We start from the raw sequence: 20,951 nt of genomic DNA on the forward strand, positions 1-20,951 counted from the left end.
AGGAAAAGCTGTCTAAAAATTTGACACACTGGTGTATTTCTGTTTCTTTCTATAGCCGAAGACTCACATCCGTTTTGTGCCTCGTCGTCAGAACAGTATTATTCCTGGAATATTGGCAAGCGCAGAGCATCAGAGGTGACCTTTTGTTTTGTGTTTGCTTTTGATGATAAAAATTAAAATTCACAGAAGTGCAGTATCTGGGCTTTCAATCAGAAAGCCTCATTAGAGTCAAAGTGCTGATGAACCAGCAGAGATGTACATGTTTTGTTTTTGGAGCTGTGCAGGCTTGGAGTATATTCAGGTTTTTTCTTGAAATTATGCAAATGTGTTAAAGTTTTTCTCTCTCTCTCTTTTTTTTAAGCTTTCAAGCTGTCTTTCAAATAAAGAACGCAGGCTTTTTTCTTTTCTCTGTATGGATTTCCTCAGATGAAAGTTTTATTTAATCCCATCTGGGGTGACAGCACTCACTTACTAGCGTTTGCTCTCCAGGTTCCAGCTTGAGGGCGTCTGTGAGTGATAATTTGCAGTGTCTGCAGTTTTGGTGCCTGTGTAATCTCTCTTCATGCAGCATCCCGACTCAGAGAGTTTTCTGCTTGCCTCATGTCTTTCTGTTAGGTCACATATATATCGCTGCCTCTTGTCTCCTGTCATATCTTCATCAGTAGCTCATACAGGCCAACCCATATTGTAGCAGTCTGTTCTCTTTTTCTATTGCTATAAAAAAGGATCCCAGACAAGCCAAGGCATAGTTATTTATATCTACAGGTCACTAATTTACACAGAGGACAGGGGACTCATCACACATCATTACACATTATGATGACAGGGAACGATTAAGTGGTGTCTACGGGCTGGAGAAAAACTGATTCTGCACAGCAAATCTGTGTGTTTGCTAATGAAATGAAAATCCTATATGCACATCATCCCACCTCAGCAACAATCTGGTAACACTTCAAGGGACTTCCAGGCCCAGCATGACTAACCATCTGGCAAAATGAAAGGAACGAGAGCCATAACTTTAATTTCAGTGTTCATCAGGACGGGAGGAAAACGAACTGCATCTACACACGTTACTCAAGATTCGTCCACTATATTGGTTGTGATCTAATCACCTGTTGCTAGGAAAATATGTATTCATAGGTAGCAGATTGCCACAGTTGCCTGTAGTTTTTACCCCATCACCCTTAAACGGTTGATGGGTATTGCCGTCACCCTGCCAGCCAGTCAGGCAACATGGACGCTTACGTTGTGAATGCAATAACTCGAGAACAGAGCGATGTTGAAGTTTCAAATTGATACCATTGATGTCTCTACTAAAAATCCCTGGCAAGTTTGAGTCTCAGTAACATCTACGTCAAGGTAGATGTTCTATTCAACAATATGTTGGCAACCAAAGCAATCACAAGGAGGTTTTTAACCAGCTGGTTGGGAATATACCTTTTCATCCTAGCAACAGGTGGTTGCCAGGGGTCTGTAGACCTGCCTGGTCGGGGTTTTAGCAGTCACTTTCCCTGCAAATGGAGCGTTGACTCGTGCCTTATTCACTTGATCCTACAGTGTCACATGCCCAGAATGGCAGCCAAGTTAATGCCACTTGCGTTCACATGTGGGAAAGACCTCAATAGAATAAAATAATAACATCAGATTTCAAAAGACGCTCAGAAAGTCATTTCTTTGCCCAGTTTAAGGATTAATAAGCTTCCCCGTGTTAGACTTCCCGCTAGCCTGCTGCTTCATTAAGGCGTCAGAACAGTGAGCTGGCACGATCAATGTCTATTACTCATCCCACCGGAGCATCGAGCAAAAAGCATGCTAATTGCATTTGTTCACACTGCTTTATAAGCGTTTTTTGGATGCAGTAGGCTGAAAGGAACCAAAAGGACACTTGCCTGTATGTTTATTAGGATAAGGAATATAAAGTATATGTGTGCCATCACACAGTCAAAACTCTTAGTAACCCCAGCTGTGTGTGCGCAGCAACATGACCTGTTTGTGGCTGTACAGCTTGTGATTGATTGATTTCTATTCTCTCTCATCATCTCTCTGGTTTTGGCCTGTGTGCAGCTTCAGCGAGCCGTAGCGGTGAAGCGGGTCGTCCAGGACGTGTTGGATCGCTCGCCCCGTCTCCAGGCCCTCACCCCGCCAAAGACCAGAGAGGTGGTTCAGTGGTGTCGACAGAGGGGTTACACGCCGCCTGACCCCGAACCCCCACAACCCAAGAACGATGACGAGTCCATCGAGGACATTCTCACTCAAATCGATAATGAGCCTGGTGAGTTTGTGCCTGTGTGGACTTGGTCTACATCTTCTACAGGAAGATCGTTTCACTCGGTCTTGTTAAAGCTCCAAGCGGATCAATATTTTCGCCTCAGTGTTGCATGTGTGGGTGTACTGTTTCTGCACCTACCAGTGGATCCAGTAATGCGTCTGCAGACCAGTTGTGTGCGAGGGCGGCCAGTGTTCAGCCTCAGTGCTTTTGTTCAGTTGCATTGTTTAATTTGCTGGGAACTCTTATTAATTCCATCTTTTTGTCTCTAAAGGATGGGTGATGAGGCCGTTTAGCTCACTGAGCCAAACAACATGATAATCGGTGTTTGTGTTCTACTTGTCTCTGTCTGTGCAAACGTCTTCATTTGTAATTGTTGCGTTGTTGAACTGCTAAAATGAGCAAAGATCTCACAAAAACCCTCCTTCACATGTCTAAGTTTTGCTTTACACCACACAGCCGCGTATCAAGAATCTGTAACCTGAGAGATGCACCGAAGCAGTCGCCGTTTCTGCTGATGCTGCGGCTTGTGAAATGATGTGTTAAATGAAGGGTACGTGTAAATGTTCCCGCAGAGTGCCCGTCGACCCTGAGTAGCAGCGAGGAGCTGGTGCTGCGTCTTGAGCAGATGCAAGCTCTGCTCAAGACTGAGCCAGAGGAGGCGGATGACAAAATAGTCGACATCATCACGGTGACTCCTCCCTGCCACAAGCTAAAGGTCAAAGAGGAGGAACAGGAGGCTGACCCGGAGCCCAAATTCTTCCTGGGCGCCAGCCTGTCCGATCAGTTTGTCAGTGAAGCAGCTCAGCAGGTTGGGACTCTCTCTGGGTTTGGTTTTGTTTTTTCCCCTAAGAAATGTGGAAAAAATGAAAAAATTCAATCAGTGATTTCTGATTCCTCTCCAGCTTTTAGCAGCTAACAGGAGGGCACACCACTTTCCCCCTTTTTTTATAAGATGAACACTGCCTCTTTCAGATCGGGGTAACCTTCCAGCCGGTGGAGGTGGAGAAGAATGTGTTCGCTCCAGTAATCGAAGCCATGATTCTAAAGGTTGTTCACTGTACACAAAACAGTAACTCATGAAAAATGTCAAGAAACACTTGACAAACAGTCTGAATATGAATCCTGAATGCTTGTTTCACTTAATCACATTGTGTGTGTGTGTGTGTGTGTGTGTGTGTGTGTGTGTGTGTGTGTGTGTGTGTGTGTGTGTGTGTGTGTGTGTGTGTGTGTGTGTGTGCCTGTACGCTGTAGGCTACAGAACAGTTTGCAAGTGACATCCTGAGAGAAGCGCTGGCTGGGGCCTACGCCAAATCCCCTCCAAACAGGTCAGCCTTTTTTTCCTCTTGCCTCTCTAGCATGCGACCTGCCTTAAAGCTCCAGTTTTCACTTTATTTTTTATATTTGGGCCTTTTGCAGCCAACTGAGTTAAAATAAAAAACAAAGAGTGAAGTAAAAAAAAACAACTTTTTTTTTTCTTTTGATGTTTTCTAAACAAATGTTAATATAAAAGCCTGGTGGTAGCTTGTATCTTTTTTTTCACCCTTTATCACAAAAATAGCTAAAACTGTGTGTTAGATGGTGCTAGAGTGGATGGATGCTCTGTTTTTTCAGTAAAAAAACAAAACTGTGAGTCACCTTTTACCAGAGGGCGATACATTTTAAAATGAAAACATGTCTGCATGCTCACTAAACGCCACAAACCAAGGGCTGTCCCAAACTGAAAGATACCTCAGGGTGGTGTTTCTGTTCCTCTTGAAGCCATTTCTTGGTTGCATTTGTGTTTGCAGGGCACCAAGAGAGATCACAGCCATGAACATCCACCAGGCTGTCAGCAGCATCCCCACCTGCGACTTCCTCACTAATACACACATGGGTTACCTGGCTAAGGACAACTGAGGCCTCCTCTACTTGACATCGACTGGTTGCTGACAATGAGACAAATCGACCGTGTTCGTGATCACACTCGGTCCCGTTGGCTCAGGTTGCACAGCAGTAATAATGTACTGTATTCATTAAGTTGACCATTGAAGGGCTCAGTTTGCTGCTCGAGCAGCTGCGTAGCAGCAAAGTAACAAATGTTTCTAATACTCTGTAACATCTTAGTGCCGGTGCATTGAAGCTTCGTGGGGCTCGTGTTATTGGATTTAGAGAAGCGATTGTGCTCTTGCTTACCTCAAGAAAAGATTATTTTAATGATGAAGTGTTTTCTGCCAGACAGCTAGCTAGTCACTGGGAAAATGAAGCCTGAGTGACTTGCAGGGTTAAATAATAAGATCAGACAGCTGTCCCATCTCCAGTGTACTGCATCTCGCCATCACAATCACTGAATTTTTGGAACTGGCTGAGTCTTTTAGCTCAGGTGAACCACAAATTTAGCTGTTCGGAAACACACTGAGTATTTTTCTATCATTTGGGCAGAGCATACACAGCAGTTCTGCTGAAAGTGGCATGGCAACCAGCATTCAGCTTTTGATGTGTTTCACGGTTACCTGGCAGAGGTAACGTCGAGCCTTGCAAGACAAACAAGCACGCAGGAAGTGTTTTCTAAGGCCCTTCAGATGGGCTAATAGATTCATCTTTTATAGTCTGAAATTAAAGGTGGATTATGCCACAGAGACACCGATGAACTAATATGATGCAGGAGACGGTGTAGTGTGAGAATCATTGTGATTTAGAGAAACTCGCTGTTAGTATTTATCTTCTGTTCATGAACCAGCCCTGGCAGCACGCTGAAGTGTTTTTAAGCATTGTGTGTAACAGCTGTGTTGTATCTTATCATGTAATGTATAGTGTATATGACCAGTATATGAAGTATGGTGTTTTCAGACACTGTTTATTTTTCTATCAAATCTCAGCACCTGCGATCAATTACACCCCGACAGTAGTGAGTGTGTGCGTTTGGATGTGTTTGCTGTAGTCCCCACAGAGGTCAGTGAAGTTGATGTGTGTGTCTGTGTGCGTGTTGTGCTGTTGTTTCTGTTTAATGTGCTGCTTTGTATTACGTTCATGTGTGAGAATGAGTGGATGTGTGTCGGGCTGAGTGACTCTGATGCCTGTTAAACCAAATCGTATTAGTGTAGAAGACACCTAAACATTGTATTTTCAATTTCAGTGCAAACCAAAAATATAATCAATATTCTTGTAATGAATTTTAAAAACAATTCTTGCAAACCTGGCTCGTCTTTATTTATTTTTCTTGTCTTTTTTATGTTTTTGATAAATGCAATCATACATGAACAGTGTGCTGAACCCAGGTTAGTGACACAGGTGCCTGTTACAGGCTACTTATCAAGTAAACAGCTAGTTTCTCAAATTACACACCTGTGCAAGTTTTTAAATGGTTATTAGTGAGACTAATGCAAATATGCTCAGTGTTTGTCTGGACTGTCCACAATAATATTATTTTAAAGGACTGATTTGACTCTTTTTATATACACTCTTAAAAGCCACTTTATTAGGTTCATTCTGGGTTTTACCAACTTTTTCAACGAGGTGCTGGAAACATTCCTCTGAGATTTTGGGCCATATTGACACGACAACATCACATAGTTACTGCAGGTTTGTCGGCTGTACATCCATGATGTGAATCTCCTGTTCCACCACATGTCAGAGCTGCTCTATTGGTTTGAGATGTGGTGACTGTGGAGGTCATTGAGTACAGTGAACTTCCTCGTTGAGTGTCAAACCATGTTGAGCCCACGTGATCTGTAACTTCAGTTTTCTATTCTTTGCTGACACAAGTGACACTCGGTGTGGTCTTCTGCTGCTGCCGCCCATCTACTCCAGAGTTGGATGAGTTGTACATTAGGAGATGCTCTTCTGCATACCCTAGTTGTAGTGGCTGCTTCAAGCAGTCTTGCGTTTTTCTTCTGACCTTTGACATCAAGAAGGTATTCTCATCCAGAGAACTACAGCTCACTGCATGTTTTTTCTTTTTTGGTCCAGGCTCTATAAACCCCAGAGATGGTTGTGTGGGAAAATTTCAGATCGGCAGTGTCTAAAAATACTCTTGCCAGCCTGTCTGGCACCAGCAGCATCACTAATTTTAAGTACCTTTCTTCCTTATTCTGATGCTCGATTTGAAGCTGCTCTCAGGAGGTCACCTTGAACATGTCTGCATGACTAATATGCAATGAGTGGCTGCCAAGTGATTGGCTGATTAGATATTTGAACTAACAAGCAGTTGAAAAGCTATACCTAATAAAGTGACCAGTGAGTGTAACTGCTCACTTTCTTGCTTTGAATTAGAAGTTGGGTTCAGTTCACCAGAGAGATTAACTGGCTCTTAACTGCAATCAAGAGTGAAAAGGGTAAACATGACTAACAGGGCAATGGGTGGAAGAAATACAACTGAGGAGGCATCTGAAAGTAACAACCTAGCTAATGATCTTTTATTGTCATTTATCTTACATCACTCATTTGCTCTTTTTCTTTAACAACAGATTTACAAAAAAATTGAGACCAACTAATACTTTTTCCAAACTGACAAACCAAATAGATGCTGAGGAAATAAATTATTTTCAAGCAGATTTCTAGCAACACCAAAGGGCAACACAGTAGTCTACGCGGGTAAAGGTCACTTCATCACTGGTGCACACTGTTTGTTTGTTTTTTTGTTTTTCTATGTTCAGTGAAAGGACCAATCAGCAGGCACACACACACACAAATTCACACACCAACACACAGAGCAGCCAGTTTCTTGTGCGTTTATGCAAAAACATCCAAAAAAAAAAAATCAACTTCATTACATGCGTGTTCATTTCCATTGCAACAGGGGCAGGAAGGAGTGTGGGGGATGGGGGGAGGAAAGAGCTGTCTAACTATCTCCATTTGGGTTGCTGAGTCCGTGGCTCCACAGCCTTCCCAACAATACATTCCCTTGCATAGATTCTTGTGTTGTGGAATGAAGTGAGGACATTTCCCGTGTCGACTCCTCAAAGCAGAATGGCAGCAGGCGTCAGATGTTGAAGACCCTCGAAGATCCGCTTTGAAAGACAGCAGAAGGGTTTGGAGGGAGTTTGGTCCTCACCAGATGTTCCTGCAAGACAGATAAAGAGTGACGGGTGTAACAGCAGTCTTCTAAAGTGGTCAGGGAAATGGGAGCGAGTGCAGCAGCTGTGATGCTCACGCCACACCTGTGAAATGAGAGGACACTGGACGGACTAAGCTGTCAAATAACATCAGGTCTTGCTGGCAGAGTGCTAGCAGTGTGGGCTGGGTTGCTTTTTTCCCTCTTTAGTGCTGATCTGTTCTGCTGATGACAGCTTCCCCCATTCCTCCCAAAAAAAGAAAATAAAATCTGGCCAGACTTTTAATCTGGGCTTCAGTGAATAAAACATGGAGACATTGACCACACTCTGTTCTCTCTAGCAATTAATAGATCTGCCCGTTATAGCGGGCCCAGACTTCTTCAGTTTCTACTTGCATATCTAGCTGAAGTGTGGCAGCTTTTTGTCGGCCAATCAGAGCACAAAATCTTTGGAGAGTCCTTCAGACTGTGGTCCCAGCTCCACTGTGAGTCTGACTATACAGCCTTGTGGGTGGCAGGGAAGGCAACACTTTTTGTTTAGCAAGTTGGATTGTTGTGTGACTGTTTTCAACCCCCAACACAATCTCTCTCTCTCTCTCACACACACACACACACACACACAAACACACACTGTCTTCTCTGCTCTGTGCAGCAGCCAGGTCTGCCTCTCTCCTAAATTAGATTGGTGCCAAACGAGACTGCAACCCAATGCAACATTGCACTTTAACAGATAATCCATCACACACTGCTCCCCTCCCCCCACATCTCCATCACTTATCTATCACACAGTGCATCATCCCCCACCCCCCGGTCTGAGTCTCTTCCCCCTCATTCCTTTTTTTGCCTTTCCCCTGGTTTTAGTACAATCCTCACTTCTCTATATAAACAGTGCCAAGTTGGCACCGGACACTTCCTCTGTAGTCCTGAGCAGCGTGGGAACGAGGATGACGTCCAAGTGAAAGAATAGGGGGAGACAGCTTGGCAAAAATGAGGGAGGAAAGAGAAAAATAACACATGTAGAACTGTAGAAACTTAGGGCTGACTTATGGGGGCGAAGCAGGGAAATGAATGGGGTAACGCTGACTGATCAGAAAACCATCTACAACTCCGACACACAACAACTTCAGATCGCTTTCCGAGCCTGTTAGAGGAGGTGGAAAAATCAGATTCCAATGCAGGGATTTGCCATCCCCCCTGCCAAATGAATAAATGGAGGTAACCGGAAATTTTAGGTTAGATTTTCCCAGCAGGCCATTTAATCCGCTTCATGCATTTTAAAGCCATTGACTCGACTGTGCATCTCTCTTCCTGCCATAGAAGAACGCAGCACTCTTAATACACTGTAGTCGCAAGTTATGAAGGATTGCCAATGACCTGCAAGGGAGAGAAATCTCAGGAGGCTGCTCGCTGCCTGTGAGCTAAATGTGAAATAACCAAGGATTTGTCACAAGCGCTCCTGCCGTGGTTTTCACTCTGTGCACTGGTGGTTTTGTCTTGCTTATCCCTGACACACACTGCAGATTATACAAGCCATCCTCACAAATCTGTTACACATACACACACATACACACGCTGCTGCAAACTAACGGGGTGTCAGGTTTAACTGAGGTTCATTCTCTCACCTCGATGCCTCCTCTCCCCGGGATGCGTTAAATTGGGTTTGCAAGTTCAGTGAGTTCAAGATGAACGCAGCGCTCTCGTCTTTAAAAAAAGAAAAAAGCATTGCTGTTTTGTTTTTTTACGTCATGAAATCTGAGCCAGCTTTTGTCTTTCGAGACGGATTTGATCTGTTATAGGTGAGGGGAGGGGGCACAAATTGATTTAAACAGTAATGAGAGTTTTATGGCTGCCCACCTTCTTTTTCATCAGGAGCAGATTACCATCAAGTTAACCGTTACATCTTTTAATGAGCTGCCGGTCTGCCTGCTGAATGAAGATGGTTGATGGTAATGCTGATCATAAAACACCAGATATGGACAAATACCAGCTGAATACTATGACCCAGTATAATGTGTACTGGAGTGGGATGTGTAATGCTTGGTCAGACACCTCTGCAGGGGGTTAGTGAGTCAATAAATGAGTCGGCAATGAGTGGGCCATCGGTAACCGGGGTGGATTATCTAATGCCGCCAGGCTGGGCTTGTGTCACACTGACAGATTGTGGTATGCCAGACAAAGTGCATGCAACGCTGAAAGACGGCACAATAAGAATGTACAGGAAATATCTACTGCACTCTTTCTGAAGCTTGGCCCACTGGCAGCAGCACATCTCTTCTTAATGTGCCCTGAACTCTCACTCCAACTGGGCCAGTGTTATTATTAGAGTCTGTGTCCTGCCATTAACATCCCATCCCTTCAACCTCCATTAGCATCACACAGCAAAACCGAGGTATGCTGCAGCTTAACGGACCAAGCTTTGTTCAGAAAGTGATGCAAATAACTGCAAAGTCGTATCGTTCTGCTCTCGTGCACGAATTGTTTTTTTTTTTTAACCGAGTCTCTCAAACAGTTGCTAAAGTGAGAGCCACGTGTTCGTTTCACCAGAAGAGCACGTGTGCCAGATCTCCCTGAAAACCAGTCGGCTTAAGATGTTACTGGGGCAGCTGTTGTAACACAGATGAAGATCTGACCGGGTCCAGCCCACAGCTGCCCAGATCTCCAGTGGCAGATGGCACTGAGTGTTGAGGGCGGAGGAGAAGGATGGCACTAAACTTCTGGAGATTCCCCAAAAACTGTCTCCCTAAGTATCAGCTGACAGCTGACCTGAGAGAGCATGCAGGCAGCAGACTCAGTACTTTTATGTCAGATATGCACCAGTTTTATTATAGTTATTATTATTTTTAGAGAAACTAATGAAGAAGTATGATACTTTAGAAATTATATAATGGAAGCATAGTGCTGCCTGTAACACATGCAGTAGAGTAGCATCACAGAATAAGTCTTGAACCACACCACTTAACCTTAGAATTCAGGTGTTTTCAGTCACATGGCCGCACCTGTGCACCTCGGCACGCATTTGGGCTTCGCAGACATTTGTGAAAGAATGTCTCGTTCTAAAGAGCGCACTGAATTTGAGCATGGTGGAGTAATAGGACACCACCGCTGCAACAAATCAGTACTTCTCGACTAGATATTCCACCATCAGGTGTGAGTGATATTGTTGCAAAGTGGACGCATTTAGCAACCACAGCAACCCAGAGACAAAGTTTCAGATCGTGTGAAGTGCATATAGGGCTGCTGACTCAACAGCTGCAGAGCTCCAAACCTTCTCTTGCATTAACATCGGCACAAAAAACTGCACACTGGGAAATTCATGGCATTGGTTTTCAAGGATAAGCAGCTCCTGTATGTGTAATGTGTAGTAACCCCAGTACTTTTGTTCATATACTATGTATGACCCAAAAAGTTTAATATTCAGTGTAACTCAAACATACTTTCTATACATAGCAATATAGAATATCAGTCAACAAATAAATATCAAATTTTCTCCCTAAAAATCTGCATTGTGCAGGCCTTATATGACCCTTGCTGAGCGTCACCTTATTATTTAGCTGTGAGTTATTCTGTATGGTTGTTGCTCAGGCAAAGCCCTATAAATCTGCAATCTGAGAGCATATGGTTATACTTGTATGTATATAATGTATATGATATCACTGGAGTTCCATTGGCTATCTAAAGAAGCACTGTGCTGTGTCATAAAGAGAAATAACCTCTTTTAATAACAGCAAAGATTAAAGGATCACACGTTTCATTGCAGCTATGATCAGCACTAATTTCTAGACAGATGTCAGTCAGTTAGCTGACTGAAATGGACTGCAGTTCAGAGAATTACACATGTAATTTGTTGTCCTCATCAACCCAGTTTTATTCAGGCCACAGTAGAGAGTGTAGCACCAGCACTGTTACCTAACACGGTACATGGCCTGTTTTAAACAGCTGGGTCACTTTGAGCCTCTCGGGGACAGAATGCTGTATCACTTTTCTGTGATGCCCCAACAGCAACAGGCCGCCGGGGAGATGAGTGAAGATGACTTTCAGGATGAGCGAGCCTGGATTTAAACGTGCAGCTCTAACAATGAACTGTGTGTGGTTTTCTTTAAACTTTAGACATAAAACATGGCTCCTTGAACTCAATGATTATGCGCCTACCTCTCCTTTGATTGTTCCACTGAGCTCAGTCCTCTCAGGCAGGATGCTCTGCTGGAGGCTGGATGGACTCTGCAATCTGTAGGCTTGAAGGGCAGTGGGGGCAGGCTGGGGGACAGCGGCAGGTTGGATGTTGGAGGCAGCGGATGGGATCACGTGTTCTCCTTGATGCAGACCCATGGACCTGCCAACCTCCCCCCTGTAGGCAGCCTGGTAGCTGGTTTCACGTGGGACGTGAGTGGCTTCTGTCCCAGGGCTGGAGTACTGAGCTGGGGGGGGTTTCCTCGCACTTTTGGCCGGTCGCACCCCCGCCCAAGGCCTGTACTCTTGCCTGGAGGTAGAGAAGTGTATTAGTAGAGTGACAAAGCTGGAGGGGGACGTCTGGAGCATGAAGTAATAACAAAGATTAAATTAATGGAGAAATTAGACAAAATAATGTGCTAGTAATCTTGAATTGGGCTTAATATATTCCAGTCTTTAACAGCTGATGCAGCAAACTGCAGAATAAGAGTCCTGATGAAACATGTGGGCGTTTATCAGTATCTTGGCTGTAATGTATGAATTCAATTCCCAAAGTGTATATACTAACTCTGCCTCGGGGTCTAAATGAACCAGAGGTCATGAAAAGTATCTGAGGGGGTTATATGTTTGTTTTTTCATCTTTGAAATGTATTCACATGAATCAACCTTTTAAAAAAATCCCATTTTAAAGGATTAAAAGCTAGAAAAGGTTGAAAAACACAGACCTCCACATACAGGGGATACAGTGCCAGCACAAATCCTACACCATACTTGCGCTGTACCATATACGAATATGAAACGTGTGAGAGAATTATTTAATGAGCCCTCGTCTCCACGCATGCTTGTTGGCTCGACCTTGGAAGTCGCTGAACTAGTAATAAATTAAAGTCTAATTAAGCATCAAAGCAGGCATGAGCACATCAGCGGCACACCCGCTGTGAACAGCGCTCGGTGCTGAAACAAGGTGAGAGAGGATCTCAGACCTGTAGGAGCTGGTTTTGCTCTCCTCCATCACCTGCTGCTCCCCCCATCTCTGCCCCTTGCCCCTCTCCTCTCTCCCCCCCCGGCTCTCCCCAGGCTGACCCTGGACGTGGTAAGTATTCACCGGGCTGTCCGACACACAGTCTGCCCTGCTCCCCTCGTTATTAATCCACGGGAAATTCTCCTTCCTGGGGATGGGCCATGGTTTGAAATCCTGCTTGTACTGCGTAACACTGGGGAAAGGTACTCCCGGGGGGTGGTAGTCTTCCCGGGGCTTGTAGCTGGGCTCCTTCCGTGACCTGAAAGATCCTCGGGTCCCAGTGCCATCCGCGGGCTCATGAGGGGAGCCTTTGGCACGCGTGTCCGGAGTTGGTGTGTAGTTATTGCCGGGTGCGCGCTCCGAAGCGGATACCTGCTTGGTGACGGACCGCACCTCCTGCTCGGCGATGTCCGAGTAGTTCTGGATGGTGAGCGGGACGGAGAGGTCCGATTTGTCGAACTGATTCCAGAAACGAGCCAGGCAGCAGACTCTGCTGATGCACGGCCAAGCCATACTCCCTCTAACTGCCGGAGAGGAGAACAGAAGAAGAAAGGGGGAGAAAAAGAAACAAAAAGACCTGAAAAAGAAGAGAAAAGCGATCAGAGGTTACATTCAGAGTGTCGCCCTCCCTCTTCGCTCGTTTCTGTAAAGCTAAGAGTGTATAGCGTCCAGGAGTCCATGTCACCCAGCAGAGGAGTGCCAACAGAGATGAACCGGTCTGTCGGGGACCGTCATTGAATATTCCTCTCACGTGGTCTGTGATAGTGCCTCCACTATGCAGAGGAATCTGTGGCAAATTATTCTCCGCATCTCCACAAGACGGATCCCGTCGTTTGCGCGGGTCTGACTGGACTGGACATGGTTATCTGTCTCCACTTCCTCACACGACTCCACTTCTCCAGCGAAAAGCTTGAGAATTGGCTGTTTTGCGGCTTCTCCCGTTACAAATCACTAAAATAATCGTACCTTGTTCACCGTGAGGTTACATAATGATGCAGCTTCGGTGTACGCTGCTCCACAGTGAGACTACACTGTTTACAATGATTTCTTGATGTTGTTATTTTAAGTCACGCATACACAAGTCCAACGAGCCCAGCTGGGAAATGTGAGGATGAGTGGATGGACTATTTTTTCAGATGTTTCTCAAAATGTCTCACAGTAAGTTCAGTTTAACCATGTGTTGCGTCAACCTGCTTCATAACCACTGAAGGGGAGCTAATCAAGTCACTAAATAAGACTTTCAAATGCATTTAAAGTGCACATAAAACAGCATTTACTTTTCTTTGCTGCCTGCAGACATTATAATGTAATATAAAGGAGACAAACGGGCCACAGAAGACAGTAGTAACATCAGTAACATCACGTTCCTGGTAAAAAACAAAAATATTAATGACGGTTGAGGTTTCAGGGTCCTGTGGAGACCCCTCTGTTCACATCTACACAAGGACTCCGTAACATTAACAATGCCTGCGTGTACATTCTGGACTGGGTCATATAAATGGGACACACAAGTTAAAGTGATAATGACATGACTCTGTTGGCAATTATATATAATTGCAGGAGAACAAGGTGTAGTTCACTGTGAATCAATCAATCAATCAATCAATCAACCTAACAATTTAAACATGTAACAGAATTTTTTGATCACAAAGTTTTCCTGTTCATTAAATCAATAAAATTACATAAATTGACTGAGTTAACACGTCTCCAGTAAAATAACATGAAAAAATTCACAACTATACAGCACTTATTTAATATATAATATTATTAAATACATTTTATTCTAATTTGTAAATACATATTAAAAATGAATACAATGAGTAAAAATAAGCTGTAAAGTAATAGGTTGTGTAATTTTACATATTTGTTTGTTCATTAACTGACATGTTGCAAATTGAAGTACTGTATCAGTGTGTTAATGCTGTATTACAGAAATACTATAAGATTATTTTTAAAAGTAAAACTCATATTTTAACAAGTATAACTCTGCAAAGGCTCATATCCATTAAATATACGATTTTATGTGAAAACATATCCTAACAATCAAAGTTCAGGTGATACCATTTGTAACGGGACACTGTAAATGCAATAACATTTTCTGGGAATCCATTAAATTTAAATGAGTGATCCTTTTAAGGTAAAGATAATAGTAAAGATATCAGAAATGTTTCTATAAAGTTACACCTAAAAATGTAAAAAGTATTTTTTTTATCATCACAAAACAATAATAAATTATAAATTATAAACCCAATTACTAGTTTTGCAATAGTATTAGCACTTTTTTTGGTTGATATATCATTTTATTACATATGGATTAAATTTCCAAAATGTTTTAGATAGAATTACATAATAAAACCCGACTAATAACAGTATACTTTTCTGTAAGTTTAAGTGTTTTACACACTTTTTATTTAACATAAAGCATACAAAAATTCACAGGATCTCTTGTAAATTAAAGCTACAAAACTATATTTTAAATAAATGTTTCTGCATTTTAGAATATGGTAAATTTGTAGTATTTAACAGTCTTGTTCAGTATGTTTAATATAATATATTATATGTTATAATATATAATATAATACATATGGGACCACTATGGCTTTATGGTGAAATGATGTAGGCAGGAGCAGGTGTACATTTAACCAGCGTGGGTTCTGTTCCACTCATGCAGGACCCTTCATCTTAGTGGGCAGCATACTACATGTGCCTTTTCCACAGTCAGCCTGGATTGCAGGTTAGTACATTAGTATGTGGCACTTAGAAAATGTGAGCCCACACAAATTTGTAATATTTTTGTGGGCTCACAGTTGACTGTTTCTGACCATTTGGCTGGAGCACTATTAACATTTAGCGCTAAAGCAAGAATTTATGTAATTTCCTCCTAAAGTCAAGTGCAAGTTGCACCATTAGCCTTATTATAGAGCTGCCTGAAGCTGATGGTGTCCACAATACATATAAGACTGGTGTTAATAATCCCATGGATTGTTTCAAATGATCAGTTTGGCTTTTTCACTATGAGAAAAAAAAAATGCCACTACACCCTTAATATGATGACTGTCTTTTAATTAAAAAAGAAAGAAAGAATTGCATTAATATAAAATAACTGTATTTGAAGTTATATTAGACGTTCAGAGACTGTGAGGGTTTACTCTGTTCATTTATGAATATTTGTCCATAATGGCAAAGTGGCAATAACAGTGAAAATCCTTTTCGATACTTCAGGGGTCGGCAACTCTAGGCATGCGTGCCACAGTTTGCACGCGAAGGGTTAACTGATGGCACGACCATAGCTGGACTGGCCATCCTGGGCATTTGCTCGGTGGCCCGGTGACTTTTTTTTTTCTTTGTAACGGTATAAACAATGAAAGGTGGTGGATTGGCCAGATGTTGGTCGGTGTGTAAAAATAACTCAGTTGTTTGGTGGTGGCTAGATTCAGTAAAATTAGCAAGTGGTGGAGGACAGCAGGTGGATGAGAGAAAGGGGAGGCAGGAGGAGGAGAGCCCTGAGGCCGGTCCGAGTGTCAGGTGAACTGCTCTTCAGGTAAGACGTTATGACCTGCAGTCTATCTGGGTCAGATATAAACCAAGTTTAGGTACTGCGGTCAAGTGTTTAACTGCAGTTTATTTTCGTTGTGCTGACTTTTTACAGTCAGTTACAATAACTGGTACTGCGTGCTAGCTAGCATGATGGAGTTTCTATACAGCTGGGTGGGTGCTGTGATGTTACTGATGTTGAACTTTATTTAATTCACAAGGTTAGTTAGTAGAGTTGCCAACCATCCCGTAAAAAGACGGAATCGTCCCGCATTCAGAGAAAATATTAGGCGTTTGGTGTTGAAAAGGGACAGTTTGTCCCGGACTTCAGCTAGAATAGAAAAAGACACAAAGCTGGAGTTATTCTGTCTTTAAGCTGCACAGCTGCCTCTTCTTCTCTCATTCTTCCCCCTCTCTCTCCTGTTTCTTCTTCAATCATGAACCTGATCAATGATCAGCTGATCGGCTTTTCTCTCTTGTTTGTTTATCGCCCACTTTGCGCCAGAAAGAGGAAACCAGCACATGTCACGTTAAACAACAGCTGCACGTTTAAGCTTGATCAGCTGTTGTTAGAATGTATTTAATATTACTTTGTAGTATCAGCTGATGTTTGCTGGAGCCACAGCTGTAAAAGCTGCTGTCATGATATCGGTTTGGTTATCTGGTGAGAGGGAAACATGAAGATGAAACCAGGAGATGTCCTTACTGAATCATCAGAGCTGAACAGGTGATGGAGAAACAGGTTTACCTTTAAGGTGACATGAATGAGTTGAAGGGAAGTTCTGAACTGTTTCTGAGAGACAAATAACACCAGGATCCTTTTCTAAGTAGCTGACAGCTGGTAACTGTGCAGGGGCGGATCTAGCAAAGTGTTGCCAGGGGCCCAGGTAGGGCATTAACAGGGAGAGGTGGGCACAAAGAAATACTTTCTTATTCTCATTTAAAATGTCTAGCTGTTATTAAATAATTATCTGAAGCTTACAACCAAAGTTTTTATCTGACGTAAAATGTATAGAAATCATACATATAACATTGAAGCAGCTGGAATCCATAGCTGCGCGTGTTCATGGAGCTTGCATTGTCACCTGCTGGACATCACTACCTGACAAGTTTAACTGTCTTCAGAACATTGCAGAGGCCTTATTGACAGTATTTGGCTCTACATATCTGTGTGAGCAGGTTTTCTCTCACATGAGTGTCCTCAGGTAGCCGTCTGAATGCTGGACACTTGGAGATCTGTGTCTCTGAGTGGGAGACCAGAGATCAGAGTGTATTAACAAACATGCCATATTGACCCAGTTTATTTTTCTTATCATTGTTGTGAGGAGACCATAAATAGCATTTGCATTTTCTGTTGTACAGTTCATTTGCTGATATGGAGTTCTTGTTATGGATAAAAAGTGTCTTTTTTTTGTTTCAAAATAGCTGATAACTATTCGCTGATAGCTGCCGACATCTGCGAACAAATATAATTCTATAAAGTGGTTCTATGTAGTATGTAACCGTTGATACAGAGTGTTATTAAATTTATTGCTAATGCAATCATATGGCACACTGACTTCTGAGGAAATTTTAAATGGCACTGCTCATCAGAAAGGTTGCCTACCCCCTGTTCTAGTATCTACGGGACTACAGTTGTTTAGAGTTTAGTAATTATAAAATACAAATAAGCATAAAATTAACTGAATGGGAAGTGCTGCACTCACAGCATAAGAATTTCCCTTTTTCAGCTGTTCACAGATAAAAATGAGACCTCAGGTTTGCCCACAACAGTTTAAGAACCACTCCAGTGAGTCTGAGACAGCAAAAGAAGCTCTTGATTATGAGGATGCGGGCCATGAATTTGTTCAGGTATAGATGCCACAGACTTTACAGTGTAATTTTAAGCAAATCACCAAAACAGAGACTGAAATTGAATGAGCAGGGTTATTGGGTTTCTTTCAGCAGGTAGTAAGAAGCAAAACGTTTAAGACAGCAGTATTATACTACCATCTGCAGGGGAAAGTACAACATTACATCTGCATAATGATGTAGTAGGTGAGAGGAGCAAGGAAGACTAATCAGAATTTCCCCAAAATAACTAAAACCTAATTTCTGTTTTCTCGGTAATTACATTAAAGGCGTATGCCTTGATGTGTACCATGATTTGGTAATCAGGGTGGAATAAATAACAACAAAAAGAAGACAAATGTCACATTGTTCAGCATTCTTCCTGTTTGAAATTATTCATTTCCAGGGAAACTGTTTTGATACAAGTGCAATTTAATGATTAAAACTTTCTTGCAGATGCAATCTTTTCTCTTTGTTTTCTTTTTGGTGGGTGCGGTTAGCTGTTTGACCAACACAGACAGTGTTCACGGGCAGAGCTGATAAACAAAAGAGCTGTGACTGGGCATTATTCTTCAGTACAAATGTATTCAGCTGAGCTAACTGAGAACAGAAAGCACATAATGTAATAAGAAATGTAGCACAAAATATGAATTTGGTTTCCATCCCTGACCTTGCTTTGTGTGTCCTGTGAGGAACTTCTCTATAAATTATTGCAGTTTTGTTAATGTGATCATTCTTTCTTTAAAAGCCACCTCATCATGAAACACTAGAATTGTTTTTTATAGTTCAACATATGAGAGTTGATAAGTAATCATCATTTAATCATCATCACTCATCATCATTCAAATTAAAGTTTGAAGCGGGAAAGGAACCAAATCACTTTTGGACTCATTTTATGCTGTGCGCACACATTTTCTCTTCCTTTAGTAGTTGGTTTAATTATAGAAACCAAGACTATAGAACAAATACCAAGTAGGTCTATGCATTCTTCTTTTTCTTAATTTGAAGAACAGTTTTAACAAACCGATGACTGTATAAAAAGTTTTTCTACATTTATTGTAACAAACGTAGATCGCTTGAATGCACCGTGGCGATTTGACAGATTTTACAAAGAGTACGTGAAAGCAACACGACTCTAGACACCGCACTGTTGAATTGTATCGCTCCGCCTCCTTTAAAGCGTTGACTCGTAAGAAATAGAAAAACTCAGAGACAACATTTTTCTGTTCAAGCGAATGAACGAATTATCAAATGAGGGAAGTTTAAGACGGGGCTCACTCTACTTTCTGTAGTACCAAGCTTTATTTTGATAGAAACGTGAGAGTGAAAGTGAGCTCACTCGGTCCTACGACTGTTGTTTCTGTTAACACGTGGATTCATTCCCACCCAGGAAACGGCCTTTTTAATTTTTTTTTTTTTACAAAGCTGCTGAAGTTAACGACAAAACGAGGGGAAAAAATAAGAAGGTAGGTAAATGACTATCGTATTTCGTGCAATCTTTTGTTGTCAACTACATGAACAAACTGAACTGGCTGCGAGAGGTAGTCCGCCGCATCCACGCATGCGCTCTATCTACAGTCGCTGAATAGGTGGCGAGGGAAGTTTAAGAGTTTGTCACAACATTGAAGTAGCGTCTGTTTGTTGTGTTTATTTGGCGTTGTTTCACTACAGTGTTGCTGTCTGCCAGGTCTATGCACGACCCTGCCAAAAAGTGACTGCAAGTGTTTGTATATGTTATTTTTAATGTCTAATAAACTTGTTTACATTAGTAAATAGGCTGTAGTAAACAGGATTTATGAAGGTGTAATATATAAAGTTAAAAAAAACAACTATTTTTCAGGTATCGTTTTGACTCTGATTTGTGTTCTGCATTATAATCAGTCCCGTTTTTTCCGAGTTAAAATATTTTTCAAAATATGTAATTCATGAGATTTTGACAGATTACAGGTCAACAAATCAGTCACAACAGTTTGAATACAAGTGTTGTGCCAAAAAGCGATTTCCTGTATTTGCCAAATGATTGTGGGAATTTAAACTTTTGTAAATTACTTGTTTGCCTATAATGTGTCAAAAAAAATATGTCAAACTCAAAAAGTAATGAAATAATTAAAGAAAAAACCTCCAGTAGCTTTTTTTTCTCTCATAAAGATGAGTCACAGTAAAAACAAATCAATTTATTTTACAGTAACCTGGGCAGTCTTAACATTTTGTATTATTTTATGTATTTTATTAGCTGATTAATTTCGCAGCCAATCATTTGGTCTGTAAATTGACAGAAAAAAACCCATGACAATGCTGAAACCACAATGAAATGGAAAAAGCACAGTGAAATGCATCACTGCACTGTAGCAAAAACAGATTTAGCGACACACAAAAGAAGTCTCGTTATAGTCTGACACAGTGTTATGCTACATATTTTTGTCATGCTCCAGAGAATATGGACTACCTGCCAGAAAACAACTCCAGGTACAAAGACGTCGCCTACTGGGATGAAAGATACACGATGGAGCAGTGCTATGACTGGTTGGGGGGTTTCTCCAAATTCCAGCACATTCTGGAAAGATTTGTAAAGAAAGAGGACTCTATATTGATACTGGGTAGGTAGTTTTCTCTATTTTTTGTATTATTTTTTACTTTTAACGTGTCCATTTGTTCGTTATTACCTCAATATGGTGTACATAGAGAAAGAAAAATGCCACATGAAATTTTTTTGTGGGAAGCGGAGCGATCGTCCTGGAGAATTAGAGGTCGGAAATCCTGATCTGAATGGCAGATCTGTGTCACATGTCGGGCCTCATCTCTCGCCCCCGCTTCTTGTCACCTCTCCGCTGTGTGCTGTCACATAAAGGGACAAATCCCTGCCAGCGTTTCTCATCAGGACTGTCGCATATCACCCTCACGGTTGTCATTACTGCCATTATAATCACTGTTATTAATTAAATCCAGCCAGGCAGCTGTTTGCATAGAAATGGAAGCGGCCTGAGTACTCTGACATGAAAAGTATTAATGCAGTTAACATGTGGCTGCATGAGAGGAAGAGAGTTTTTAAATCGGGTCCTTTACTTGGAGCTCAGTATTAACTGAAAATGGCCAATTTTCTT

General features: G+C 42.0%; 3 protein-coding genes across 4 annotated transcripts in view; 2 read left to right on the top strand and 1 right to left on the bottom strand.

The window, feature by feature from the left end:
* yeats2 (YEATS domain containing 2) overlaps positions 1-5,461 on the top strand; it is a 28,356-nt gene extending 22,895 nt beyond the window's left edge. Inside the window, exons 25-30 of the mRNA XM_085389102.1 lie at positions 56-135; positions 2,065-2,272; positions 2,842-3,077; positions 3,242-3,316; positions 3,521-3,594; positions 4,057-5,461. Coding sequence (XP_085245228.1) covers positions 56-135; positions 2,065-2,272; positions 2,842-3,077; positions 3,242-3,316; positions 3,521-3,594; positions 4,057-4,165 — 782 coding nt within the window. The 3' untranslated portion in view covers positions 4,166-5,461. The remainder of the gene's footprint in view (positions 1-55; positions 136-2,064; positions 2,273-2,841; positions 3,078-3,241; positions 3,317-3,520; positions 3,595-4,056) is intronic.
* Positions 5,462-6,656: 1,195 nt separating this feature from the next.
* map6d1 (MAP6 domain containing 1) lies at positions 6,657-13,482 on the bottom strand. Its single transcript, XM_085389497.1, has 3 exons — positions 12,449-13,482; positions 11,448-11,775; positions 6,657-7,307 (listed from the first exon to the last, which is right to left on the bottom strand). The coding sequence occupies exons 1-3, from the start codon at positions 12,997-12,999 to the stop codon at positions 7,227-7,229; spliced, it is 960 nt and encodes a 319-aa protein (XP_085245623.1). The 5' UTR covers positions 13,000-13,482; the 3' UTR covers positions 6,657-7,226.
* Positions 13,483-18,993: 5,511 nt separating this feature from the next.
* Positions 18,994-20,951, top strand: part of ece2a (endothelin converting enzyme 2a) — a 115,865-nt gene continuing 113,907 nt past the window's right edge. For both annotated transcript variants that reach the window (XM_085387946.1, XM_085387947.1), the window contains exons 1-2: positions 18,994-19,316; positions 20,283-20,447. In XM_085387946.1, the coding sequence (XP_085244072.1) occupies positions 20,288-20,447 (160 nt within the window). In that variant the 5' untranslated portion in view covers positions 18,994-19,316; positions 20,283-20,287. The remainder of the gene's footprint in view (positions 19,317-20,282; positions 20,448-20,951) is intronic.

This window comes from Rhamphochromis longiceps, linkage group LG18 (genome assembly GCF_057381845.1).
Source record: "Rhamphochromis longiceps isolate RC_006_pf linkage group LG18, R_longiceps_female_GT1.1, whole genome shotgun sequence".
Taxonomy (NCBI): Eukaryota; Metazoa; Chordata; class Actinopteri; order Cichliformes; family Cichlidae; genus Rhamphochromis; species Rhamphochromis longiceps.